The sequence below is a fragment of the Neophocaena asiaeorientalis genome, unplaced genomic scaffold (genome assembly GCF_003031525.2).
Source record: "Neophocaena asiaeorientalis asiaeorientalis breed wild unplaced genomic scaffold, Neophocaena_asiaeorientalis_V1.1 scaffold78, whole genome shotgun sequence".
Taxonomy (NCBI): Eukaryota; Metazoa; Chordata; class Mammalia; order Artiodactyla; family Phocoenidae; genus Neophocaena; species Neophocaena asiaeorientalis.
The window spans coordinates 15,291,611-15,319,552 of record NW_020175018.1 but is presented as its reverse complement, the minus strand read 5'-3'; the positions used below and the strand labels follow the sequence as shown (position 1 = coordinate 15,319,552).

The 27,942-nt window shown below is 47.5% G+C and overlaps 1 protein-coding gene across 12 annotated transcripts in view; it reads right to left on the bottom strand.

Moving 5' to 3' along the window:
- Nucleotides 1-363: 363 nt before the first annotated feature.
- Nucleotides 364-27,942, bottom strand: part of NUP214 (nucleoporin 214) — a 102,498-nt gene continuing 74,919 nt past the window's right edge. For 6 of the 12 annotated variants that reach the window (XM_024762151.1, XM_024762154.1, XM_024762152.1 and 3 more), the window contains 5 exons: nt 20,230-20,386; nt 13,324-13,476; nt 8,916-9,087; nt 6,935-7,074; nt 1,502-5,144 (listed from right to left, as the gene is read on the bottom strand). In XM_024762151.1, coding sequence (XP_024617919.1) covers nt 5,026-5,144; nt 6,935-7,074; nt 8,916-9,087; nt 13,324-13,476; nt 20,230-20,386 — 741 coding nt within the window. In that variant the 3' untranslated portion in view covers nt 1,502-5,025. The other 6 variants (XM_024762155.1, XM_024762159.1, XM_024762163.1 and 3 more) reach the window with 4 other exon arrangements.

The window sequence follows — 27,942 nt, the reverse complement described above, 5'->3', positions numbered from 1 at the left end:
AATTCCCGTGACTTTCAATAATTGATTTTTATTGCATGGCTGAAAACATGAAAATAAAATGTTCACCACGAGTTTAACTGTGGATACTTTTCTTATCCAGGGAACATCTATTGCACAAGCTGAGCCATCATGTGTATCTTTAAGTTGTAATGCTCTGAGCAAGATTTTACCTCTGGACAGTTGAGCTCATTTGTTTTGGAGTATAAACAGCTACGAGAGCAAGCGACTCAGCTCTTGCAGCAGACTCATTTTAGCTCTTTGATTACCGCCGTTATACTGAGTGCCGTAAATGAGAAGTGGGTCAGGAATGGGGAACTTAGCCTTCTGCTCTCACTCTAATAAATGATGATGATAATAATAATAACACCAGCTTTATATATAATGTCTCATTTAATCGTCAGCAAACCTAGACAAATATATTATCATTCCCCCTTTTTACAGATGATAAAACTGGGGCTCAGAGAGGTTAAGTGACTTGCCTTAAGTCACACAGCTAGGATGGGATTCGAGCCCAGACACACACATGACCTTAAGCAATAAACTCTACTTGCTGGATTGAGTCACTTTCTTCCCTGTTTTGGGTCTGAATTCCCTTCTGTATTGAGGATAGAATCGAACAGGATCATCTTCGGCCCCCAGATGCCGGCTTCTTTGATTCCCGCTTGGGCCGGCGGGAGTGGAGGTGGAGGGAGGCCAGGAGGAGCGATGAGCTGGACTCGCCGCGACGTGCGGCTCGGGCCTGCCCCGTGCCCCCATCACCACACTGACTCACTGTCTGCAGCTGGCGGGCCGGGGCCGCGAACGACGTGGAGAATCTCTGGCCAGGGCTGTGGAATGGACGGGACTCCACTCACGAGCAGAGAGGGGCGGAACAATGGAGTAACTGCCGCCTCGGTGGGTCTGTGGCCGACCGCCTGTGGGACTCTGGAAGGCCTCAAAGCCAGAGCCCGGAGGAAACGGCGGAGGAAGGAGGGGCCTGGACAGCCGGAGGGCGTGGGGCCAGCTGCTTCATCCGGGGTCTGATCGCCTTCCTCCTCCGGAAGCGGACGCGAGCCCCTATCTGTACATGGTGTGCGCCAACGCCGGCACCACAGACTCAGCCCCGCCCCCGTCCCGCCCCGCTGGGGTTTTGGTTCAGTCGGAGGATCACGCACAAGTTGGAGCAGCAGAACGGCGGCAACCGACTACACAACCGGCAGCGCGTTTACCGTGGTCCACACCCAATGTCAGCTCCTTTCCGTGGGGGTAGACACGACAGGCATGTGCTGGGCTTGGCAGTGTCCCTGGCACAACTGGGCAGGTACTGTCTCTAGAATGAACGACCACCTTGAGGGAGGACGATCACGAGAGCCAGCGGTGGACGGCCAGGGCCCAGTCGAGGGCAGGCGGGTGCGGTGAGGGGCAGGGCAGCAGGCACTGCCCCGGTTCCTTCTGGCTCCACCGCTGCCCGGCTTAGGACTCAGCAAACTGCTTACTCTCTTGGTCTCACTCTCATCTGGAAGATGTTAAGTTAAACATGCAGACAGTAATCATTCAACGAACTACCACTACTATTATCACTGAATACGAGAGAGAGGAATGTGTATTGGAAACACAACCTGCAGGAAGTAAATAAGCTATGCTTTTTGTCCAGCGACACCGACAATGAAGCAAGGATGAGTTTCAAGGAAGCTGGCTCCAGCAGAAAGGTTCTACGGTAAAAGTATTTGGGAAATGGCAGACTATTGCATCTTACTGATTTACAAAGCAAATTTGCATACTAAAGGCTCAAAAGAGTCCGATAAAAAGACGTGTTAAATTTCATTCTGTTCATTCTTTTCCTCAACTTATCTGACCGTGGAACCATTCTTATTTTGGCTGAGTATACAAACGTTCCGTAGGAAACATTCTGAAGACAGAGGAGGTTTGGGGGCTAAAACCATCTCAGTCTAATTGCTTTTTTTTCCTCCTGTGAGTGATGAAGGAACAGACAAATCAGAGAGAACCGGGGTAGGAGGAGGAAGAAGAGACTGATCCTGGAAGCCCGGGGCCGGGAGGTACACCTGCCCCTGCTTTCCGCCCAGCAGGTGACACCCAGAAGCAGCAGGAGAGCCGGCCGATGCCCGGGAGCACTGGGCAGGCGCTCTGTGAGGAAACCGAGCGGGAACCCACAAGTTGACGGAACTGAAGAGAAAAGGAAAGGGTGACAGAGCCAAGCTCAGGAGGGTGCAGGACACCTGCCCCTCCTCCTCCAGTACTTTGTCTGAAGCACAACGTGGCGACCAGAGGCAGCGGGACTGAGTCGCGCCGGGAGACAGGATGAGGTCAAGGAGGGGAGCTCCTCCCACCCGTTGATCGGGGAGACCTCACAGAGGCGGCGTTCAGAAGCTGCCGAACAGGAAGGCGCTGACAGCCCACCTGTGCTTTTGTGTTTCCTTTCTGAGCAGGTGCCCAAAATGCAGCTGAAACTTAAACTCGGTGCCCCTCATCAACAGCTTCAGAAGGATCCCTTACCCTGGACTCACGGCCAAATCAACACAGCCGTGGGAGTGCGGGTCTCTTTCAGATGCTCCACAGGAAGAAGATATTTATAGTTACTGCCATTAAAAGGTTTCTCTAAATGTGGACCGTGGACCATCTGCGTGGGAATCACCTGTGAAGCTTATCGAAAACACAGCTTGAAGGGACTCAGCCCTGCTGAGGCAGTATCTCAGACTGAAGTGGAGGCCTCCTGCGCCACAGCTTGGTTAAGCAGGCGCCCTCCCGGGCCCATCTGCGGTCACGGTCCCTTCTCAAGGGGACATGACCCTCACACTCGCGGCTGCTCTCCGTCTGCCCCTATTTGGGGAAGGCGCAGCCCCACCGTCTCCTCCCCGGGCAGGCTGGAGCCACCGTGCATTCCCTGCCCAGCATCCTGGGAGCTTGGGTTTCAGGGGACGCATGCTGGCTGCGCTCTGAGATGACCCCTGTCACCCACCAGCGAAATCGACCCCAAAAAAGGAACTCAGAGGGGCTCCCACACCAGCCATACATTCCCTGGTGGCTGCGCGCCCGACAGTGAGTGCGGGGGGTGTTATCTGGCCGAGCTCAGCTGATACGGCCTTAGGGAGAGATGTCACATGCCACCTCGATGGAGGATTACACAGAGAATTTGAGGTCAAGGGTTTAGGCCAAACCAGCTTCTATTTATAAAAAAGAGCCTCTGGGGGGAACATAAGCGCAGGAGATGGCTCTGTCTGGGTGCCGGTCAGGAGGAGGACACGCAGAGGCAGGTCAGCTCCTGCCGTTTAGTCACGTTGCTCCCTTAAAGCAAGGCCCTCCACCGCGAGCTGTTCCCATCAACGCTCGAATTCCTTTGTCTCAAGATGGCCCTGTGTACGAACTAGGGAGAGCACACGTGGGAGGAATGAGCCCCGTGTGGACGTCTGGGGACTGGCTCTGCGGCTGGGGGGGCCTCACATGAGAACAGGTGGAGACGGGCTCTTCAGTTCCACAAAAACCAAAAAGGGTACCCGTTAAATGACTGAAGTCCAAGCTCTTTGAAGGAGGCAGACGCCCTGATTAATGGAACATACGAACAGACTCTCACTCTCCTCTCATAAACTGCACAGAAAACAGGATAAGTCACCCAGGGGCCCAATTCCGGCCTGGGATTCCTGAAACCCAACATGCCGCACTTAGGAGGCTCCTCTTCTGATGAGAGTAAGAAACTACTGCCTTCAGCCGGAGGGCGTCCAGTACCAATTTCAGTCCTACTGAATCACAGTCTGCCAGACTGGGGCTTCTGAGTCTGTACTTTACACAGAGCCCCTAGCAGAGTGAGGACCGGCAGGGCAGGCTGTGGCCCAGGGTACCTCCCCGGGGTCTACCCTCCCAACAAGCCAACAGAACCAGCCAGGTCATACTGGCTGTAATGTGACGAATTCAATCACATGGAAAACTTTTATTAACACCTTTCAAAATACAACTTTCCAATATATAAAAATCTAAATAACTGTCCCTTTCCAACCCTCCCCTGCTAATGACTCAAGCCAAAGCGCTGTCCTATTCTGAGCCTGAAAGATAACAAATTCTTATACCTATGCTTTGGTGCAAGGCAGTCCTTGTTTGCCAGCAACTGGCTAGGACATCACAGGCCTAAGAACACTGCATTACAAGCACTGTAGTGAGACCAAAGTCGCGACCTCTAGGCCACCCTAGCCAACACCTGCCTGGTGGCATCAGGCAGCAGCAACATCTTCTCAACTCCTGGGTCTACCCAAGGGTTATGTGCACTGCGGTTCATAGACAGGAGCCAGGAGTGGTCACCAATGTCACCGTCACCTACTGGAGATAAAAGCTGTTTCTCAATCAACTGTCCACCTCGCCGCCAGAGTATAAGAAATTAGCCGTGGGACACACAGAGCCCAAGAGCCAAACTGAGAGGATGAGCAGAGGTGTTCCAAGGGCAGCACACCTGTCACCAGCACCCCCTGGCAGGTTTTCCACGCCTGCCTCACAGCTACCTGTACTCTGAGGTGTTAATACCTCTCCCGAAACTCAGCTAATGCCTGCATAAGTGAGTTTCTTTCCCTCTACTCAGTCACGCAGTTGGCACCTTGAGGGGCCTCATACTCAACAGCAAAAAGGACGTGAAGAAAAGACACCGAGTTATGGCCTCAAAAGGGCGCTGGCCAGCACTCAACCTCTTCCCCCTGGGGAGGGCCCCAGTCCGAGAAGACCAGGGGAGACTGTCTGGGAGAAGTGCCTGCCTATCCGTAACCTATGCTGGATCCTTTTGGCAGCCGTCTTTGAAGACACGTGCTGCTGGCTGATGGCAGGCTGTGCAGGTTTCTCAGACCCACAGAAATGAGGAAACCTCTCTCCTTGGCTGTGACCTGAAAAAGCCCACATACATTCTGTATGGAAACAGGCGAAACAGTTTAATAGTGGTGGGGGGGGGGAACAACCAACACAAAATAGAAAACAAAACAAGCAATCAAGCATCTCTGGAGTTTGGTTTCTGCTGTTGCTTTCGGGGTGTGTATTTCAATGAGAACGTCCAGCTCAAAGGACTGCTCCAGGGTTTCTCAGTGAAGGGGAGCTGAGAACGCAGTTGGTCACAGGAACGGAAAGGAACACCGACACCCACTCAGCTTCTCCAGCCACCAAAGCCCTGGACAGACCTGCAAGGAAGCGCCGGGAGAGGCATATCAGCTCCTGCTCTGAGGAAGGGCTTCGGGGCTTGTGCCACTCCCTGTGTTCAAAGTTCAGGACCCTGAATTTTTAATGTCATGCAGTTCTACACAGAAGCATAGAGCGAGGATCAAAAAAATAAGACTTGGTAATCGGCTTGGAGCCCAGGAAGCTCCTGAGACACCAACAGCAAAATAAGCAAAAGCATCTCTCAAGTCCTGCCTTCCAGACTTTGCTCATCAGAAGGCACAACCTTCTCTCTCAGGCTCAGCCCTTGAGGAGAGGCCAAGCCGGGCACCTCCTGCCACATGCCCGAGATCAGCAAGTCCACAGAACCCAAAGCCTGCTGCCAGACCACCATGCTGCTAGGACAAGCTTTTAAACCAGGAAAAATGGGCACAAAACGTACAAACAGAGCAGAAACTAGTATTTTCACATACCATACACTCTTTCATCCTTCGTTAATGACTCAAAATAACTGAAGATAGATACTTACGAGCTAGATGATCCAAAGCTGAATCCTGAAAAAGAGGAAAAGGGTGCAGTTAAAACACACACACACACACACACACACACACACAGGACTTCCCGTGGCGCAGTGGTTAAGAACCTGCCTGACAATGCAGGAGACACGGGTTCGAGCCCTGGTCCGGGGAGATCCCACATGCCGCGAAGCAACTAAGCCCGTGTGCCACAACTACTGAGCCTGTGCTCTAGAGCCCTCGAGCCACAACTACTGAGCCCGCATGCTGCAGCTATGGAAGCCCACACGCCTACAGCCTGTGCTCTGCAACAAGAGAAGCCACCGCAACGAGAAGCCCCTGCACCGCAACAAAGAGTAGCTCCTGCTCGTCGCACCTAGAGAAAGCCCGCGCAGCAACAAAGACCCAAAGACCCAACGCAGCCAAAAGAAAAAAACAAACAGAAAACCCAAAAAAAACACCACCACACACTTGGAAGACAAAGGTGGTCTCTAGGCTGCATTGTTTCCCTCCCTTTGTCTCCCTCCTCCTGCACTGCCTGCAGGTCCGGGTGGGCAGGAAGTGCCGTGGTCTTTTATTTCAGGGTTCTTCCCCCATCCCTGGCGGGCACTGGCAGAGGGTCTTGGGTAGGCACCCTCTCACTGCTGCACCGTGCCACACAGATCCACTGCGTCGGGAAAATATGTTTTTTCTACTTCTCCCATCCACTTGCTTCCTCTTCTTCTTGAGGCCAGAGCAGCAAGACACGTGGGTTCTAGGCCTGGCTCTGCTGCTCACCGTCTGGCCCTTTGGGCAAACTGGTTCCTTGGAGTTTTTGTGTCATTTGTAAAATAATAACGGTGCCTAACTTCTGTGTCTAATAACTGTGGTGCAAGGATAAAAGCAGAATGCACACACTGTACTATGTGGAGAAGTGGAGTGCCAAACAAATGAAAGACATTTTGTAAAGTCTCTACGTCTTATTTTTTTCTATATCTTATTTTTTGAGTCTGATTTTTAAATCACGGTTTAGTAGAACCTGATTTTTAAATCAAGGTTATTTTGGGGGGGTCCTCAAATCTTGAAAGAAAAATCAGGTCAGCCACTTCTTTACTTGGTAAGAAACAGCAGAGTGTTACAAATCTAATTAAAACCTAAAAAGAACATTTTGTCTTTCAAGCACTTTTGGCTTTTAAAATACTACACTGAACAGCCAGGTAAAACCACCCATTCTTGTTTTTTTGGGCCGGGGGTGTCCAGGCATTTACTGAGGAGACAAAAGGAGGGACCACGGTGAGGGAAGAGGTCTGGCTGCCTACCTCCGCTGCCTGACCCGAAGGCGGAGAATCCCGCGCCCTGGGCCCCGAACGCAGAGGACTGTTGGGACAGCGATCCGAACGTCGGGGCGTTCTGACTGGCGAGGGTGCCGAAGGACGTGGTGTTGCTGCTGCTCCCGAACCTGGGTTCCGGCGAGAAATGAGGCTGCGGTTAAGCGTGGCCATGCGGTCACTCTGCCGCCCGACGGCCTCATCCCCCCTCCCGAGTCTCAGGAAGTGAGACTCGCGTGATTCGAGGTGACTCGCTTGGTTTAAAGTGGCCGCCTCTCAGAACAAATAGGCTAGAGCCCAGAGCCAACCTTCACCTCAGCTTCGGGAAGAAAAATAAAGGGACGCCATATGAAACCCCTCCTTGCCCAGTGTTTGAGTTCTCCTCCACTGTCTGGAAATTCCAGGTCACTGGTCCTACTCTAATCCCACTCCTGCCTCGGGTCTCTCATGTACGCCTGTGGGAACTCCTCAGATGTCAGTCGGGGTCAGATACAGTTTCCTGGCCAGGTACCTGAAAAAAGGTGACAGGCTCTTTCGGAGATTTCAAACCAAAGCTGGAACTCAGCTCTGCTGGACAAAATGGAACCAGCCAGTCAGGATTTATGTGGGAGAGCCCCCAGCCAAGGCAGAATCTGATACTTTTTTTTTTTTTTTTTCACTAGTGAAGAAAATAGCTGGTTTCAAATAAATAAATAAAACCCTCCAGATTCCTAGTCAACCACGAACCTTCCACCAACTCTGCAGCATTATGTGCTGGGCGGCCACTGGCGAGAACAGTGCCCGTCAGAACCTGCCAGGATACCGGCTTAAGTCGATCCCAACTCTCCTTTAAAAGCTTTTCTTAACTTTAAGTCTTGGGGTTTCCTGACTTCCTGGGAGAAACTTAAAAGACCCATTGGTCTCTGCAGGAAATCTAAGAAGCAGTACATCGACTTGCTCACTTTCCTTGAAATTCGCCAGCACTGCTGCACCAGCACCTTTCATGGGGAGGAAAGGGTATGAATAAGGAGTCCACTTGAGTTTATTTTCAAGATAAAGATGCTTTCACCTGGCCAACCCTCATCCCATGTACCCTGACAGCTCTCCCAAACAAGCCCCTGGCTCCACTCCCCAGCCCTCTAGCTTTACACATCCTGAGCCAGTGCTGAGGACAAGGACAGCGAGAGGCCTGTAAGACGTTAATCTCAGACTCCACACCTCCTTTGAAGGAGACACTTTGTAGTCATCACCACATATATTTTACTGGGAATTTGTGGTGTGGTGAAGGCTATTTTTTCCCTGGGGTTTTGGTAACCAGACCGAATTTCTGGGACCCTTAAAAGCAAATCTCTAATATGGCATTTTCAAGTGAGGCTATGCACAAGGGAGTGAGAGCCACCTTGAAGGCTGAGCAGTCATGGAGACTCTGAAACACGCACGGGGCCCAGGCAGTGCCTAAGGAAGCTGGCCCAGGGGACTGTGCACCGAAGACGCACTCTGGGGGTCTGGAGCGGAGCAGGGGACACAAGGAGCTGTTCGCTCGAGGACAGTGGGCCTTCTGCGCAACAATCCCAAGAGGAAAGAATGTGATTAGAAACTATTCATTCAGAGTCTCCTAACAGAAGTCACCACACAAGGGGCAATCCTGGCTGTAAAGCAGCCACGGTGAGACTGTTTCTCTTCCTCTAACCAATCCTGTAGCTCCACCAGGAGAACAGGGATCTGCCAGCCATGACGCCACGTATCAGGGGACAGCAACACGGCGGACGTCCACCACGTACTGGACAGAGTCTGCCTTGGAAGACACGAACCTTCCCCTGGAGACAACAGGAGTCCTGGAGCGACTGGTTTGCTGATTTCAAGGGAGGGGCTTTCAGCTCAGTCGAGAGTAGGGTAAACAGAAGAACTTTCTTTTCAAAGCAGCAGTACTGGGCCCCAGTGCTTCTGCTGACCTGAGCCTGTGGGTCTGCCCAGGCCTCTATGGGGGGCTTACCCGAATCCTCCCGCGCTGGCGGCCGCGGTACCCTCTCCGAACACTTTGCCTCCCGTCGAGCCCAGAGGGCTTGTAAAGGCTGGGGCTGAACCGAATGCTGGCACCCCTCCAAACCCAGGGGATCCCCCAAAAGTAGGAGGGCTGCCAAACACTGGAGCAGCACCGAAGCCACCTGAGCAAAACAGAGGCAAACAAACAGAAACGGGGAGAAAGAGAGAAGGAGACAGGAGGAGAAGACAATGAGCAGTGAGAAACCAAATCAAAAGAGGGAGGAGAAAGGGGAAAGTACGTTAGAAACTCAAATTCAAAACACCATAGCAAAGGGCAACACCCTTTCTACCAGCAAAATAACAAACCCAACCCAAACCCAAACCCAACCCAACCCAACCCGCCAGCCCCTCCATTTCTAGCAGAGGGGTCTGGGGTCCACGTAGGAGAGCTCCTCGGAGTTCTAAGAATCCAGCAGACTCCATGTTTGTCTGCGAGCTCCCTGATCCCTCCCAGAGGCAAGCTAAACTCATCAGCTCCAAGCCTCGTGAGATCCGACGGCCACCAAGAACCAACCCCATGCGCGCAGACCCCCGCCCAGACCCTCTGCCGTGTTCTGAGACTCCTCACTGAAAAGTCACGCTCAAAAGCGCCGATCCCTACGCAGCTGTCAAAGTGGTCAGAGTTTATTACTTATCATCACATAGGCAAGGCATCTCGCTTCACGGAAACACAAATTATAAAATTAGAGGCTCAAATCCCCTCTCAGGGAGAATCTGCGAGCCGGGTTACAGAGGAGATGGAGAGGCTGACACTCGGCCAGGTGCTTTTTACTTATTTAGAGCCTGAGAGCTCTCACATCTCTCACAGGAGTCTTTCTCTCCCTGTACAGAAGAATTTTTAAAAAATGCTCTCTCTCTGCAGTCAGGAACTACTCCTCAATAAAAAAGCACACCGTTTCTTGTCTGGAGGATGGCTGCTGCATAAATGTGATAAGGCCATCAATCAGCCGGGAGGAGAGCCCTGAGTCCACGACCCCCTGGGCAGGCTCCCAGCGCTCTCACTCATGTGGACACAGGCCTGCAGGGGTGGCACGCATGCAGGTGACCGCACAGGAAGGGCCAGGCGTGCCCAGGCCACCTCCCCTGATTGCTGGATGCCCATCAGGCGGGAAGACAGAAGGTCCTTCCCTAACTGTTCCTTCTGCTCCTGAGGAGGGGTCCCAAACCCCAAGATGCTACATACATCACTCTAGGCTATCGGCAGAGACACTTGTTGAGTATCTACTGAGCAGAACAGAGCAAAATGGTACAGGACGTGTGCTCTAAAGGGCATTTCTTACAGTGACCATCGGCCCAGGAGCTACATGCTGAAGGGAGGAGTGGTGGCCCAGGCAGAGCCAGGAGGCGATTTGCCCAGGGAGACGGGGACCTCATTCTCGTCCCTTCAGAAAGTGAATCCCGTTGACAGAGGGATCACTCAGGCCTTCTTACTATGAGCGTAATCACAGCACAAGCTTCGGCCACCTGCAACAGGAAAGATCAACCGCTGGACACGAAAAGCTGTCGGCTGAATGCCTTAGTTAGCTGCCACTTTGTGGTTCAATCGTTTGCTTATTTACCACGAACAGCAGAAGCACAACTGAGAAGGTGCTTTCTGTGCGGGCTCACGTTTGGGTTTACATTCTGTATTTTAAAACCCTGAGTGAAATTCCAAGCCATGATAATGGAGACTGTTGGGTTACAAATATAACAGACTGGAAAAAAAAAAAAAGTGCTAAAAAACCCTTGCAGTTGAATTATTTAAGACTGATCACAGATCTGGTTACACTTTCTTCCTGGACACACAGGCCTTTATCTAGTGCCTTGTACTCAATAGTGTTCAGAGTTCTTGGTGGAAGGTGAGTGAAAAATGAGAAGTCACAATGATACAGAAAGTATACTGGACAGGAAGGGGAGGAGATTAAGCGCACAGGCACGCGCACGCGCGCACACACACACACACACACACACACACACACACAATGCCCCCAAAACAACGAATCCATGTCACAGCTACGTGAAACAGAAGAGAATGGTCACTTGGGCTTTATTTCTGGAGACAGGCAAATCACTCCTGATGCTAGGGGGGTTCCAATTTTATTAGATGCTTATATTTTTTCTCCTCCAGAAGAGACAGAAATTTAGTAGCACTCAATGATAATATTTCTGATTTACTGAGGGCCCTCCACGTACCAGGTGCTGTACACCAGTTTGTTTCAATCCTCCCAACAAACCTGGGACTCCCTACTTCACAGGTGAGGACCCCGAGGCTCAGAGAACGTGTCTCTCATCTATGCTGAGCCAGCTGGTGAGCAGTAGAGCTGGGATTGGAACAGGGCTGAGTGACTCACAAGACTACCTATCCCCTCACCACCACCTGCCACGCTGCCCCCGCCACTACCCCCAAATCCAGCAACTCCACTGACAGAGCAGTGGGGTGAGCCCAGTGGACTGGGGGTGGCAGGAAGGTCATTTTCAGTCTGTCCCACTTCCTGTTCTCTCCTCAAATGATCTCCAGTGGTATTATTTTCTACTGCAACTGTACTCAAGGGAGGATGGGCACTTTTGGGATTTCAGAGACCCATCCAAACCATCAATCTAAAAATCCCTCGAGACCTCAATCTAGGTGGTTTCATGGGGCAAGTAATCAAATAGGAAAAATATTCTGAAACGTGGGAGGACACATTTTCTCTCAGACTGCAAAAATAAAAGGGGCAAATTCTCAGATCAACTGGGACATGATCCCAGGATAAGGAACAACATAGAAGATAAACACAAGACTCGAAGAAAACATGATCAGGTTCCTGAAAAAGTAAATTTAAAAGTCTTGATGATTAATAACCTAAAATTTCTTAGTCAAATAATATTTGCCTTGTCAAGCAGGACCAAAACCTTTGTAGCCCTTTCATTTTTAAATCATTCACTGCAGGGAAGGGTGGCGGCAGAATAAAGCTGTGATGCTCATTTCTAGTCCATTTTATTTTATTTTATTTATTTATTTATTTTTTGCTGTGCGCGGGCCTCTCACTGTTGTGGCCTCTCCCGTTGCGGAGCACAGGCTCCGGACGCACAAGCCCAGCGGCCATGGCTCACGGGCCCAGCCGCTCCGTGGCATGTGGGATCCTCCCGGACCGGGGCACGAACCTGTGTCCCCTGCATCGGCAGGCGGACTCTCAACCACTGCGCCACCAGGGAAGCCCTCTAGTCCATTTTAAATTCTAGGAAGGAGTATAAAAAAACTAGCACTCGTAGACTAACCCAGCCCAGGCACGGGTCTGAGTAAAGGTGCACAGTGCGTGCAGAAACCTCAGCAGTTTCGGTTCTAAAAGGTGGGATTCCAGGTACTAATTTGGGGCAGTTCTGCTCCTCAGTCAGAGCCACCCAGGCATCTGCTCCTCGGGTAGGGTCCTTCCTCTGCAACACCCCCCCATAAATTCAGATACACACAAGGGAAAAGTATCCTGCCCGCTCACCTGCGGGGCATTTGCTTTATTTTGAAGAACTGCTTGCTCAGCAAATATCCTCCCCCTTGACCCCCTGCCTTAAAAAAGTCTTTTCACACACTCTTCCACACAACAAGGGCAGGTATGCACAGATCCCCTCTGTAGATCTCAGAGACAGAAATAGGATAGAGGGGCAGCTGACAGAGATGAAGTACGGTTTTGCAAGTAAACATATATTGTTCTTTAAAATTTTTAATTATAAGTGTAATAATACATGATTATAAGAAGCCACACAGTTTATAAATGTATACTTTAAAAGTAAAGCTGGGATAAAAAGTAGTAGTGTAACGTTCTTTATTCCTGACTACGTGGGTATATTCCAACGGCAAAAATTAATTGAGCTGCAGAGTTATGATATGTGGATACTGTATATGTACAGGAATATCAATACATTTACGTATGTTACACTCACAAGTACAAAAAAAAGTGATTTGGGAAGGAGGACAAATGATATGGACATAAGAAATTAAATAAATAATCTCTCTTGCCCATCACAGGGAATGGGCATCCAAGCAAATCTGACTTAGGATGCTTTCTTGTTTATATTTCAGCTATCACGGTCTTACATGTTCCCTCACTTTGGTTGTTAAATGCAACTAAATATTTACAATGCTTTCTACCCTAAGAAAACATGAAGTTCTCTTCAGGGCTGCATGCTATGCATTCTGTGCTTTTTAACATGTCTCAGGAGACCTAGAACAGCGTCAGAAACGTAGTAGGTGCTCAATAATTAGAGAATGAATTTTGGGGAAAAGGTCCCTTCATCCATACTCCATACTCTCCCCTGAGAACACCCCAGAGAGCTCTCCTTCCAGAGGTCTATGCAATGTTAAATATACATCTAACAATAACCACAGCTAACAGGCATAGGAGTACCTGTTTTACTTGGAGTGGAAAACCCAAAGCCTTGGGAGGCCACACTTCCTCCTCCAGAGCTAAAGGTGCCAGCAGGTTTCTGGTCTCCAAATGATGAGCTGGCAAAGCCGCCAAACGTCTTGGCTCCACTGTTTCCAAAAAGGTTAGAGGTATCTGAAGAGATGAAGAACACGTATGAGGGAGATCAGAGGGAGAAAAATGTCCTTATCTGCTTCTCAGAACAGAGAAGGAAGGAACCTCACTAGGTGTCTGCGGAGAAGGGAATGATAGAGAAGTCGAGGATCCAAGGTCGCTGAGACGACCTTGTGTGCTCCGCGGCATGTGGGATCTTCCCGGACCGGGGCACGAACCCGCGTCCCCCGCATCGGCAGGCGGACTCTCAACCACTGCGCCACCAGGGAAGCCCTGCATGCATCTTGATGACAAGTTTTTAATCATTCTGGTGCTCAGGCTCAGGATTTCCTGGCGTGATTCTACAGGCACAAAACAACGGGGCCGCAACAGGTCCCAGTGAAGGGGCTCTTCTGCAGAAAGGTACCTGCGTGCCCACAGGTATCACAGGTATGTCCAACACAGGACCAACCCCGCAGCTGCATACGAGACCATTTGCTTCGGAAGAACAGGGCTGGTTTTCATGGATCTCCTCGTATGAAGACCAACTTCTAATTTTGTCAAACTAGAGAAAACAAAGAGCGAATTCAAACCGAGCGCGGTGGCTTCCAGCGTTCTGCTTTTCCAGTCTAGCTGGGCATGCTTGCCACTGCCTGATCTGTACAGAGAATGGCAGACGAAATAGGAAAAACCCTGCTGCTCCTACCTCTGATCTGACAGGAGCTAGGCATGCTCTGAAGAATGTAAGGGGCCAGCAAGACTTCCAGTCTGATTTCCTCTTTCTAAGAGGTTCAGTTAAGCCCTTGACCTTTCAGAGGCTTATCTAGTGGGTCGCTCCTGCAGCTACACACTGAATCGGCTCCAAGACTTAAAGGAAAAACGGAAATGAGGGACTTTCCTGGTGGTCCAGTGGTTAAGAATCCGCCTTCGAATGCAGGGGACATAGGTTCGATCCCTGGTCGGGGAACTAAGATCCCACACGTCGCGGGGCAACTAAGCCCGTGCGCTGCCAACTACCGAGCCCGCACACTCTAGAGCCTGCGAGCCACAACTAGAGAGCCTGTGTGCTGCAACTACTGAGCCCGTGCACTGCAACTAGAGAGAAGCCCGCGTGCCACAACAAAAGACCCCACATGCTGCAACGAAGATCCCGCGTGCCGCAACTAAACCCCACTGGAGCCACATAAATTAATCAATTAAAAAAAAAAATAAGGAAGTGAACTACTAAAAACCAAGATGGGTGAGAAGTATTTCGTTACAAGAAATGTGAATCTGACAGGCAACATATAAACAGCCAAAGTCAAATACACAGAAGTGCTTGGAGAGAGTACAAACAGCACACTAAATGACAGGAATTTTTCTTTCACCCTTTTCCGAGGGGAGAGGGGAGGGATAACTCACGTTTCCCCACCATGTCTGGATGCGTGTTTTATTAAAATGAGTTTGCACCCACAGTAAGGCAGCAAGAAGCTCTGCTGAAATGGGATCACTGCCCAAAGCCACAGGCATGGACAGGAGGCTGAAATGACACGCTCCGGGTGCCAATGGGGCATTGACTCCATGTCACCAAGCGAGGCCTACAAACACCTGCACAGGCCAGTCTTCCCCCAAGCCTGTCAGGCGCTCACAGAGAAGGTGACGGAAAGGAGAAGAGTGGAGGGCGAGTAACTCTGCAAGTCGAGCCGTCTGAGGAGGTGGTCTACCACTAGCCCGTCAGCGCCAGGGTCTCTCATCTTGCTCTGCTGCCAATCCCACCCCAGTGTGAGATGCAACTCCGTTACTACTTCCGCTTGCAGTGCTCTCGATCTGCAGGCCAAGAAGTGAGGAGCCTCACCTCAGGGACACAACCACCTCAAATGTCTATAGGCACCGATAACATAGAGCCTCGGACCACCGCAGGGTCACCTGCTCTGTAAAGCTTTGGTGACCGTTTGGGAGCTTGGCTGTGAGTAGGTCAGGCACTGAGAGCAGGAGTGGATAACAGATTCCTTTTCACCACCTTCACAAACGGTCGCACGGGACTATGTACCCTTCGGTAGAGTCTGCAAAATGCCCTCCTGAGCAGTCTGACCCTTCCCTTAGTGAGCCGGCTGAAGGTTACATCAGATTCCTCCAATGGAAGTACAAGACCAGGCTTCTCAGCCATTCCTTTTATTTGGTATTTCAAGAACAGAGGACTGCAATTTTCTGACTTTGTTAGCGCTACCAAGGCAAAAATTCCAAATAGCAAACAAATTCAAGTACAAGATTAGAGGCTAGATCTCCTCTTGGAGAAATCAGAAATACAGAGATGAAATGATTTTACTGGGACAGTGCTGGAAGACAAATTCTAGAGAAGTCAGAGAATATTTAGAAGTCTTCGGGCTTCTTTGTCCCTTTATCTCTTTAAGACTCCTTTGTCTTTAAGATGTTCACAGATATGACAATGGAATAAATGAGTTGTGCAGTCAGCCCTGGCTTCGAAAACCTAATAACTGTGGGGCAAGGACTTAACCTTCCCGAGTCCCAGTTTCCTCATACATATAATGGGACAGCCACTGTGCCCAGGCAAGGCTGCTGGGAAGACTGAATGAATTAATGTATGGAAAGCCCCTAGTCAGGCATAAGGTAGTCCTAGAAAATAGGACTTCCCTCTCTGTTTAACTTTTCTCCTGCCAATCATGTTTCCTATCCCAATCAAGTTCAATACAAAAAAACAGAGCAGGTCAGCTGCAGAAAGTTAAACCCTTTTCATTTTGCAAAGATCACTAGAATCAAGCCATTCAAGTTGTAACAGCTGTCATTTGTAGTCTCCAAAGGAGCTCTGCATGTTGAAACATTTTAGGATTTATTTACGCTGCTCTGAAACGAAGTGGCATTAAACGATGGGATGTCTGCTTCTCTCTGTCTCTATGGCCAACAATGTGCTTCTCAGTTTTCTCCTAGTGGCTCCAAAATAACAGTCTCTGGCTCTTGAGAATATGGTGTCTTGGCTGTTGGAACAATATTTCACTGTGGAAGAGACTTCTTCACTTGTGAACTAGCCAGTAAGAAAGCCTGTCTCTGTAGAGCCACCGGATGACTTCCACTGGGGGTTCCAAGAATGGGTCACACTGGCATCCGCTTTGGGCTTCCCCCCACTGGTGCAGCGTGGATCCTCTATGGTCTTTTATTTGGCAAAAACACTAGCAAAATCCAACAACAGGGTCTGACCCAATTTAAATTGATACTTGATATAAATTTGATATAAATAACATCACAGAGACCAGGTCCCACGTCATTCTGCAGGTCTAAAGTCACTAGACGAGAATTCAACACACACTGAGAAGGCAGTTCTCAGGAAGCCCTCGTCCAGGATACCTTCCCAAGACATTCTCTTAAAGATCAGTAGTAGAAGGAGCCTTGTGGGACCAAAGGATTCTCATCAAATGACTCCTTCATCCTCATACAAACATGTCTTTCAAGCCCCTGTGCAGAAAATGTGCTGAGAATTGTCCTCACCAGTGTCTTCAGGACAAGACTCAAGGAGGCAATAGGGCCTTACAGGCAGCAATTCACAGGACCCCCAGGGGTTAACTGTATCTATGGTAGAGTCTCGGGGAAGAGAGAGAGAAGAAACCTTTCTAGTGTGAGCTTCTGGATACAGAACACGCCAACTCCAAGCACCAATGTTCCTAGCTTGTCTTTCTCGATCAATGCATAGTTCCAATTACTTCTCAGGCCTCAAGAGGGCAGCTCCAGGACCAGGCAGCCTGGGGCCTAAATGTCACCAAGGGAACTGCTGGCCGCCCAATCTGTGCTCGGATATCTATCTGCAGGGGAGCATGTTCGATGCCATGCGGAGTGATCACAAGGGCTGTCAGACAAGGCGCGTGCGGAGGCGTTCCATTCCATGGCGAGGCCAGACGATCTCAGCAGGTAACACAGTGGATCAGAGCTCTGCACACATGCCAGGATGAAACCCTCCTTATGCCACTTAATGGCTGTTACCACTGGAAGTCAACATTCCCACTCTGAACCTACTTCCTTATTGGTAAAATGGGGACGGCCACATCTGAAAATACTGTTGTGAGAGGCGATTAGACCGCACACACTGAACAACTGGCGCACAGCAGGTGATCAGTAAAGATGAGTTCCCTTCTGCTGACGGCTCCTGAAAGAACAGAGCATAAGGGCTGCAGGATTCCAGAGAGGGCGAGATCACTGTGCATCCTCGTGACCTTTCGGCCACGCTGCAGAGGAAGACGTACATTCATGCTGAAAGGAACGGCAGGTTCAGAGGGGCGGCGTGTGGGGAGCAGTGTGAACCCTGGCACTGAAGCAGGGAGAAGTGAGGGTGCGTGCGTGTGTGTGTGTGCGCGTGTGAAGGCGAAGGAATTTGAAGTCAGAAAAGTGTGTCAGGGCTCATGGAGGGCCCTGCGTTATAGCCTAAGGAGTTGGTCTGGACTTGGTTCTATAGTTAGTGGGACATTGCCAAAGGGTTCTGAGTAGGGAGAGTGGCAAAATAAAAGAGTTTTAAGACATTCAATTTGGTACAGGTTTCCAGACCACAGTGTAGGAGACAGCAGGCAGAGAGGGGAGTCTGGAGACTCCTGTGATAACCTGGATGACAATGGGGACACACCCCACGATGACAGGGAAAAAGGAGAGGGAAAGAGCAGGGAAGGAAGTGTTTGGCAGGCAGGAAAAGAGCCGGGAGCCCATCCACACAGGGCAGGAAACTGTGCTGCTCAGAGGATCACACGCCGCACGGTCGCCCGAGGAGAAAGAGGCCGCCCCTGTGACCTGCAGAAAGCGTTCTCAGTTCCGTGGCGAGGCCAGTGTCCTCCCCAGGGGCCTTCCAGCTCCTTCCCCACTGTTCCTTCCTCTCGTCCTGCACTTGGTCCTCAGGGCTACAGAAGCTCGTCTGTTTCAGTAGCAAATTACGCAGTTTTAAAAACCAAAATAATGCTATATCTTTCCTGCATACTTTCAAATCCACTTAAACTTCCCTTAAATGTGAAAGTAAACTGCTGGTTTACAACAGCTGACCTTTAGGAGATGAAGACCCGCAGGTGTCTGGTATCAAGAACAGATATATGTTTATTTTAAACCAGAATTAAAGAATTAGAAACAATGGTGTGCCTATGAACAACAGGTCGGCGCTGGGCAGGGGGCGTCTGTCCCCGATCTGTAGCACTGTCCAGTTACCATGGTGTAAATAACTACTCCCTGATGTCACTGAACAGGGAGCTGGGGAGAAATGTGCAAGCTGGCTCTCCTGAGCCGGTACAGGCCAGCTCCAGCCCAGCACTGAGAGAAGGCCATTTTCTGCCAGGTAAGAGCCACGGCATTAAAGGTGAATCTGACAGGAGGAAAGGATTTTTTACAAAGATATGACACACCCACGTTTTAACAAAATAGGCTAGTAACACAATCTTGCAGACGATAATCTGCCCATGGGACAAACGCACATTTCTCACTAGCATGTTCTATCAAATGCCTGCTCTGTGCTAGACGCTGTGTTTGGCACCTCATGCATGATCTGGCTGAGTTCTAGGTCTGCCACTTTCTGGCTTTGTAACTAAAAATCACCTAACCATTCTGGGCTTGTTTCTTCATTGGAAAAGGGAGACTGACACCCGAGGATCATGTTTTCAAAGTACGTGCTATGGCGCCCTGCAGCTGTGTGCTGATAGCTGGGAAAAAGATGGGGAAACCACCCAGGAGTACTGCTGGTTCCTGGCCCCTGCTTCTGAATGCCCTGTTTTTCTCTGTTTTATGTATCAGGATTCTGCGTAAGAGTTCATCTGCAGAAACGGCTTCTGAAAACTGTTACTAGACTTGACTTCCAAGATCCCTTCATTCAAGGGTTCTAAATTCCTCCTAGCAGAACACAAACTTCTGATTATATAATTTCACAAGTTTAAAGCTATGTGGGTCTTCACTATAATCTCTCCTTATATATTACTAGATGAACAGTGACATCAAAATAACTGATCTGTGACTCCAGGAGTCTCAGCAAAGAGTTTTGCCTTTTAACTACATGAGCCTTAATATCAAGGAAACATCTGTTCTGTCTATGCAACACGAGCTCTCGCATTAAGATCGCGTATAGCACAACAGAAGAGAGAAGCTTCTGGTACAGCGTATTAAACAAGACAAGCTAAGATGAAGGTGACAGGTGCCCGACTTCCCATCTCAGTCTCCACTGGCAGCAGGATATATTTTTTTAGAAGATTTAAACAAACACATTTCTTTCATTTCCAACCATGAACAGACATCAACAAGGAATCAGCTGGAGAAGAAAGTGCCGGCAGAAAGATACAGCTTCATTTGAAAATAAGACAAAAACGTAAGAGATGGGAAATAATGACAGCGTCAACTTTTGTGTGACACTTCTCTACAGTAGCTGAATTTTAAAGCAAATTCAAAGAGAGTCCAACACAAATGAAAATCCAGATGCTCCTCCAAGCACACCCAGCTTGTTCTGCTGCTCTCTTTTACGCCTGTCTGCTTGCATTCATTTCAAGTCATTTCAATCCTAAGAAACAGAGCAATCTGGGCCTTGGGAGAGAAGAGGGGAGTAGCTCAATACACAGATCCTCTCTCCCTGAAGCTCTGATGTCTTTCCGTGATTATATAGGACATCTCATTAGAAAACCAAAGATAAAAAACAAAATCAAAACAGATCACACTGCTTTGGGGTAGATATTTTAAATGGGCCTTCTAGACCTTTTCTTTCCTTTCTACACTTGTCACTGAAGCTTTGATAACACCACGAGGATGACGATGACATCAGGGGACCAAGAGACTGGGAAAACTTTCTTAACTTACTTGGGGTGGCTGTAGATCCAAAGCCCCCGCTGGCCGAGCTGAATGGGTTTTTGTTGGCTGCATCTTGGCTGGGTTTCCCTCCAAGGCCACTGAAGAAACCTCCCCCTCTTCCAGTGTTTCCAGACCCAAACACGCTGCCACTGGAAGAGGACGACTGCTAAAAAACAAAAGGGACGGGAAGCACGATAAGATGAGAGGTCACGGTAAAATGGCAGGCCACATCCACGGAGAGGAGGCACTCACAGCTGTGCAAGTGGAAGAAGCAAGAGAAGGCTGATTAGTTCTGGTGCAGATGCTCTAACACCCACAAAGGAAGCTGAGCTCTGCACAGGAACACTCTCTACAGTCACAAGCTCTCAAGTTCTTCTACGTGCACAGTTCTCTGAAAACATCACTTATGGCAGGTGGGAGTCTTAACAGTTCATCTGCCCTGCTGCCTGCAGCCTCTGCTGGACGTGACGCCAGGGGCAGGAAAACCAAACCCTCAAAAGCGCCCCCAAGTGCGAAAGTTTAAAAACATGTCTAGGTTATGATGAGCACCAATTATTTTAATTCCTCTAGTGTTTGGCTGACCTCATCAGCAACCGACGATAAGGGAGTCACACTGTCTTTTCTCCCAATTTGCGTGCTTTTATTTCGTAATGACTTCCCCAGTACTGCCGAAATGAGCTTAAATTAGCTCCACTGTTGAAACGATGACCGCAGCTGAACTCTGTCCAAGTTTGCAAATCTTATGCTCAGAGGATGGTGAGCACGTGCTGACACAAAGCTGTATCAGGCACCACACACTGTATTTTTGTTTAGAAACTGGTTCTTTAAGGGAGGCCAGTGCTAGATTTGAGGGACAATTAATGATGAGTTAAGTATGATATCTCCCTGGCTGATAACGTAGAATACGATGGGCCATTAGAAATGGGTCGCTGTGCACAGGAACCTTACAGGAGTCCCTTCAAAGGGGAGGGGGGAACCAGAGAAGTGTACAAGTCCCTCTTTCTGGCAAAATAAACCACCCACCTCAAAACAGTGAGTGAAATATCAATAAATGAGCTAGGAAGGTAGTGCCCTTCAGAAAAGTGCCTAAAATGTAATTTACACGCTCAAAAAATGGTTCCTGTTCAGTATTTTGACAATGACGATAATGAACCAATGACCGAGCACTTTCTCTGTGCTAGGCACTTTTCTACGCACTTTACAAATAATTATTTAATCCCCACAACAGTCAAACCTCTAGCAGCCTGCCCCTGAAACATGCCCCAGCACATCCCTGCTCTGAGCCCCCGTGCCGTGACTTTCTGCCTGGACCATGTGACAACTTTATTGACGTTCTGCTTCCCCTACAATCTGTGGTCACACAGCAGCTGGATTAATCCTTGAAAATGGCAGTCAAAACATTTCACTCCTGCTTACAAATTCTGAAAGATACACATGACTTGGCCCCATCCATCTCTTGGCATCGTCTTCTATCACCCCCCCGCACTTGGTACAGTCACACCAGTCTTTTGTGCCTTGGACATGACAAGCTAATTTTTACCTGAGGGCAACATACTTAATGTACTTGCCTGTCTCTCTCCTTTCTTTTTTTCCCTCTTTAAACTTCTTTAACAACAACAGTAACTGTTTACTACAACCATTTAATGATGAGTAACAGCTTTTTAAAACTTGGAATGAAATCCAACCATAAGAGCACAGGCTTTGATAACTAGTAAACTGACTTTCAAAGGAACGAAGACGTGACAACTACGCGTGCACGCGGAAAACAGAAAATATCAGGTTTCTTGGCTGACTTCCACGCATCAGGCTGAAACATAGGAAACTGCCAATATACGGACATTTTTGCCCTACAAGGAAAAAACCAAAACAAAAACCCCACCGAACCCAGCAATTTCAGATGGCTCAACTTATTTTTAAAAACATCATTTGAAAAGTAATGGATATCTGCAGAAATGAACAGAAACGGGTAGCACTTCACTGAAGTGAATGTGAATTGACACTTATTGCATCCTCAGAAGCGGGTTTAGAGTATTCCATTCATTTTAACTACGATAAATAACAACAGTTTTTAAAACTGTAAATTATGGAAAATCTCAAAAGTATAGATGGAGGAGCATAATGAACCCATGTACCCATCACCCAGTTTCACCCGCTAACTCACAGCCAGTTGAGTGTTACCTAGAGCCCCATCTTCTTCCCCTCAGCCTTTATTAGTATGAAGTAAATCCCAGACATCTCACCATTTCATCCACGGATCTTCCAGCATAAAGCTCTAAAACATCAACCATAACCATGATAACATTATCGTGTCTAAAAAATTAATTCCTTTATATCATTGAATAGAGAGCTAGTGTTCAAGATGCAGCCTAATAAAGTTGCCAAAAAACCCTGTGAATCTCGTCCAGCCTCCAGACCCAAGCACCATTTCACAGGAAGTAACAGGGCGCTACACTGCGGGGATCTCCAAAGGACCAACGATCTGCTTTGTTCATCAACTGTACTATGAGGGGAAATAAAAGAGGGGAGGTCCTGGGAGGGCAATTTATAGATACAGAGGCTGAAGAGAACTACCAGCCGATCTCAGTGAGTGAGGCTGACTTGATCCTGATTCAAAGAAACAAACGTAAAAACAGACATTTATGAGACTTCTTCAGAAAGGCATTTCCTGACTATCGAACCTAAATCAGCTTCCCTGATTACTGCCACATCATCCTGCTTTACTGTCTTCATAGTACTTAAATTAACTATTTGAAATGAAACTGTTTTAATAAAGACTGACACCCCTCCCCACCCCGCCAAATGTAAGCTCTATGGACATAGCCACTTTTGTCTGTCTTACTCATTACTGAATCCCGGCATGAATGTTAAATTAATTTTCACAGTCCTGGTTCTCTACTGCCATTTTAACAACATTAAATCTTCTGATCCATAAACACAGCATGGCCTTCCACTTATTTAGATCACCTTTAATTTCTTTAAACGACGTTTCATTGTATTCAGAGCACACGTTTTGCACTTCTGTTAAATGTATTTCTAAGTATTTTACTCCTTTTCGTGATACTGAAAATCAATTGTTTTCTTAATTTCATTTTCAGATGGTTTGTTGAAAATGTACAGAAATACAATTAATTTTTATATATTGATCTTGCATCCTGAAAACTTGCTGGTCCCATTCATTAGTTCTAGTTCTGTAGTGGATTCCTTTGGGATTCCTATATACGTGATCATGTTGCCTGCCGATGCATAGTTTTACTTCCTCCTTGCCAATCTGGATGCCTTTATTTCACTTCTTGCCTAAATGACCTCGCTAGACACAACATATGCTCTTGAGAGCCACCCCTATGGTTGCATGCCATTAGCCGTCCTTCCCTTCTTGTTGCTGAATAGTATTCCACTGTGTGAGGACGCCAGGGTCTACTATTCCCCTGCCGATGAACATCTGGACTGTTTCCAGGTGTGGGCTATCATCAACAAAGCTGCTATGAACATTCTGATAGAAGTCTGTGAGTATACATTTTCATTTCTTTTGGGTGAATACCTAGGACTAGAATTGTTAAACCCTAAAATGAGTGTATATTTAACTTACTGAGAATTTGCCAAATGGTCTTCCAAAGTGGCCACACCATTTTACCTTCCCACCAGCCAGCGACGCGTTAAGAGATCTAGTCACTCTAGATCTTTTCCACATTTGGTCTTGTTGGTTCTTAAATTTCAGTAATTCTACAGGTATGACATAGTATCTCATGGTTTTCATCTGCATTTCTCTGATGACTAACAATGCTGAGCAAGTTTTCATGTGCTTATTGGCCATCTGTATAGCCCCTTTTGTAAAGTAGCTGTCCAAGTATTTTGCTTATTTTAAAATTGAGGTGTCTTTTTATTTGAGTCATAGGAGTTCTTTATGTATTCTGCACAGAAGTCCTTTAATTTATGTATTGTAAATATTTTCTCCCAGTCTATACCTTGCCTTTTCATTTTCATAACAAAGTCTTTTGATGAGCATAAGTTTGTAATTTTAATGAAATCCCGTTTTTCAATTTCTTCTTTTATGGTTAGTGCTTTTTTGTGTCCTAAGAAATCTTTGTCTTCCTAATGGTTTCTTCACAGTGGCATTATTGACATTTGGGGCCACATAATTCTTTGTTTTGGAGGGCTGTAGGATGTGTAGCCTCTACCCACGAGATGCCAGTAGCGTCCCCCACTCATGAGGATCAAACGTGTCTCCAGACGTTGTGATTGTGAAATTCCCCCGGGGAACGTGTCTCCAGACGTTGTGATTGTGAAATTCCCCCGGGGGCAAAATCGATACCGGTTGAGAAGCACTGATTTGCTCCAAGGTAGCAAAGCTGTTCTTTTTGCCTTTTTGCCCCGGCTGTCATATACTTAATACCTCGTTATTAACTGCACAATACATTGTTTCTCTTTATGTCATCAATATTCTTTCTTCAGCTGCTTTAAAATTTATTTTCTTTTTGTATTTGGTTTTCAGAAGCTTAACCAGGTTGTGTCCAGGGGTGGTTTTCTGAGGTTCACAGAGTGTCTTGGATTTGTGGATTCCTGTTCTTCAACAAATCTGAAAAAGCCTGGCCGTTGTCTCTTCAAAACATTTTTCCTCACCAATTCTGTCTCCTCTCCTTTTGGGACTCTGATTGCATTATGCTGAATTGCCTGATACTGTTGCACAGGGCACTGATGTTCCGTCCAATTTTTTTCCAGTCTCTCGGAGCTTCATTTTAGGTAATTTCTATTGACATATTTTCAAGTTCACTGTTCTTCTGTAGTATTCACTCTGCTGTTTAACCTGTCTAATCGTTTTTTATTTTGGATATTAGATTTAAACTTCAGATACAGACTGACTTTCTATTTGTTTTTGTAATTCCCATTTCTCGTCTGAGATTCCTTATTCAACCATTCTTTTATTTTCCTGTAAATCCTTGAGCACAACAGTTACCATAAAGTCTCTACCTGTTAGTTCTAATACTGGATCATCTGTAGGTTATTTTTTTGCTGATTTCTAAAGTGTGACCGTAGGTCCCCCTTTTCATTTTGCTTCTTCATGTGTTACATACCTTTTTTTGTTTGTTAGGTATACTGGACTTTATACAGAGGAACGGTGGTGTGGTGACTGAGGAATGCTAGCGTGTTCCCCAGAGAGTGAGAGACCACTCTCGTCTGTGTCCTAAAGTGAGGAGGCAATTATTCAGACCGCCCTAAGTGTCCAGTTGATCGGGAACTGGTTCACAGATTTAGACCGAACTCACCTCTGGTTAGCCAAACACTGTCTTTGCTTAGGGCTTAGGTTATTTGTCATGTAAGTGTTGGAGCCTGGAGCCAGAAGGCAGTTAGGCTGGAGTGCTACCTTTGGATTCAAGTTTCAGGGAACAGGAGGTTGCAAGACTGCAAGTTCTTTCTGCTTTACTTTCTCTCAGCAAAATTGGGGGAGAGGTGAATAGAGAATTCTTATACTGAACTTACAAGTCTTTCAGACTCCAATTTGTTGTTGTTGTCGTTTTTTTAAAAGCAGCTTTACTGGGATATAATTCATATACCACACAACTCACTGATTTAAAGTATAAAATTCAGGACTTCCCTGGTGGCACAGTGGTTAAGAATCCGCCTGCCAATGCAGGGGACACGGGTTCGAGCCCTGGTCCAGGAAGATCCCACATGCCGCGGAGCAACTAAGCCCATGCGCCACAACTACTGAGCCTGCGCTCTAGAGTCCGCGAGCCACAACTACTGAAGCCCGCGCACCTAAAGCCTGTGCTCCTCAACAAGAGAAGCCATCACAACGAGAGGCCCACGCACCACAACGAAGAGTGGCCCCTGCTCACCGCAGCTAGAGAAAGCCCGCGTGTGGCAACGAAGACCCAACCCAGCCAAAAATAAATAAATAAAAAATAAATAAATTTATAAAGTATAAAATTCAATGGTTTTGGTATATTACATCTTTAAGTTTTAAAACGTGTGGTAAAACACGTATGACATAAAACTTGCCCTTTTAATCATCTTTTAGTATACAATTGAGTGGCATTAATTATATTCACAATGTTGTCCAACAATTACCACTATTTCTAAAATTTTTCATCACCAAAACCGAAATTCTGCAACCATTAAACAAGAACTCCCTGGTCCCTCCTCCCCCCAGTTCCTGGTAGGCTCTAATCTACTTCCTGGCTCTACGGATTTACCTATTCTAAATATTCCATACAAGTGGAATCACACAGTATTTGTCCTTTTATATCTGGCTTATGTTACTTAACGTAATGTATTCACGATTTATTCGTGTGTAATATGAATCACAACCTCATTCCTTTTGAAGGCTGAATAATATTCCTATGTACGAACAGACCACCTGTTGTTTATCCAATCCTCTGCTGATGAACACTGGGTTGTTTCCATCTTTTGGCCACTGTGGATAATGCTGCAATGAGCAGTGGTGATCAAGTGTCTGAGTTCTACTGCTGGGTCATATGACAGTTCTATGGTTAGCTTTTCAAGGAACCTGTTTTCCACAATGGCTGTACCATTTTCCATTCCAACCAGCAATATACGAGGGTTCCAATCTCTCCAATCTTTGTCAATACTTGTTATTCTTTTTTTTTTTTTTAAATTAGAGCCCTCCTAGTGGTTGTGGAGTGGTATCTCATTATGGTTTTGATTTTCATTTTCCTAATGTTTGTAATACTACTGATTATCTTTTCGTGTGTTTATTGGTCATTTGTTTGCCCTCATTGTTGCCAATAGCTTCCTCTGGCTTCTCCAGCCAGTAAATTTCCTTCGGCAAGGCCTCTCTTCCACTTCCTAAACCCAGACCTGACATTTGCCCCCAAAAGCTGCTGTACCATCGAGCTCACCTACGATTAACTCCCCTGTCTGGAAATCAATTCAACAAGGCTTTCTGCCATGTTTTGATGGTCCCATCGTGACAGATTATATTTTCCAAAGATGGTCACAGTAGTATTTCTAGACCTAAATGCTCTTCTAGAGCAAGAGGTGAAGTCTATTCCCCTCCCCTTGAACCTGGGTGGGGCTTTGTGACTCCCTTGAACAAGAAGATGCAGTATACATGATGCTCTGTGACTTCTGAGGACAGGTTCTGCCTGGCTCCCTCTCTTTCTTAGAATATTCTTCCGTGGAATCCAGCCACCATGATGTAAGGAAGCCCAGGCCATACAGAGAAGCCACATGTAGATGTTGTAGCCAAGAGTTCCAGTTAAGATTGGAACTAACAGCCAAGCCAACCACTGGAGAATGCTACTGAGTTTTGGGGTAATTTGTTACACAGCACTAGATAATTCTAATATCCACAGAATTAGTGTGATTTTCACACCATCTGGATTTTTCTTGGTATTATGATGAAAATGAAGTTCTTCTATATCCTGGCCAGAATCTACCTGTATCCTTAGATTTTTCTGAGAATACCCCTACTACTTGAAAATTCATTCATTTTTACAATGCTTGTCCTGTGCTAGCCACAGTCCTAAGCACTGGGGATACAGTGACAAATATAACAGATAAAGCCCCTGCCATGACAGAAAAAAAATTCATTTGAATTTCTAGCCCCTCCAATTGCAAATATAATTTCTGTGAAGGAAGAACATGAGGTGCAGGGCAGTAACCAATATGGAGTTTATCACAGTAAGCTTTAAATCTCTTTGCTCAAATTATGCCTGCGAGAGAGAGAAAAAATTTATGCCTGTGAAAGTCACGCACGTAGCT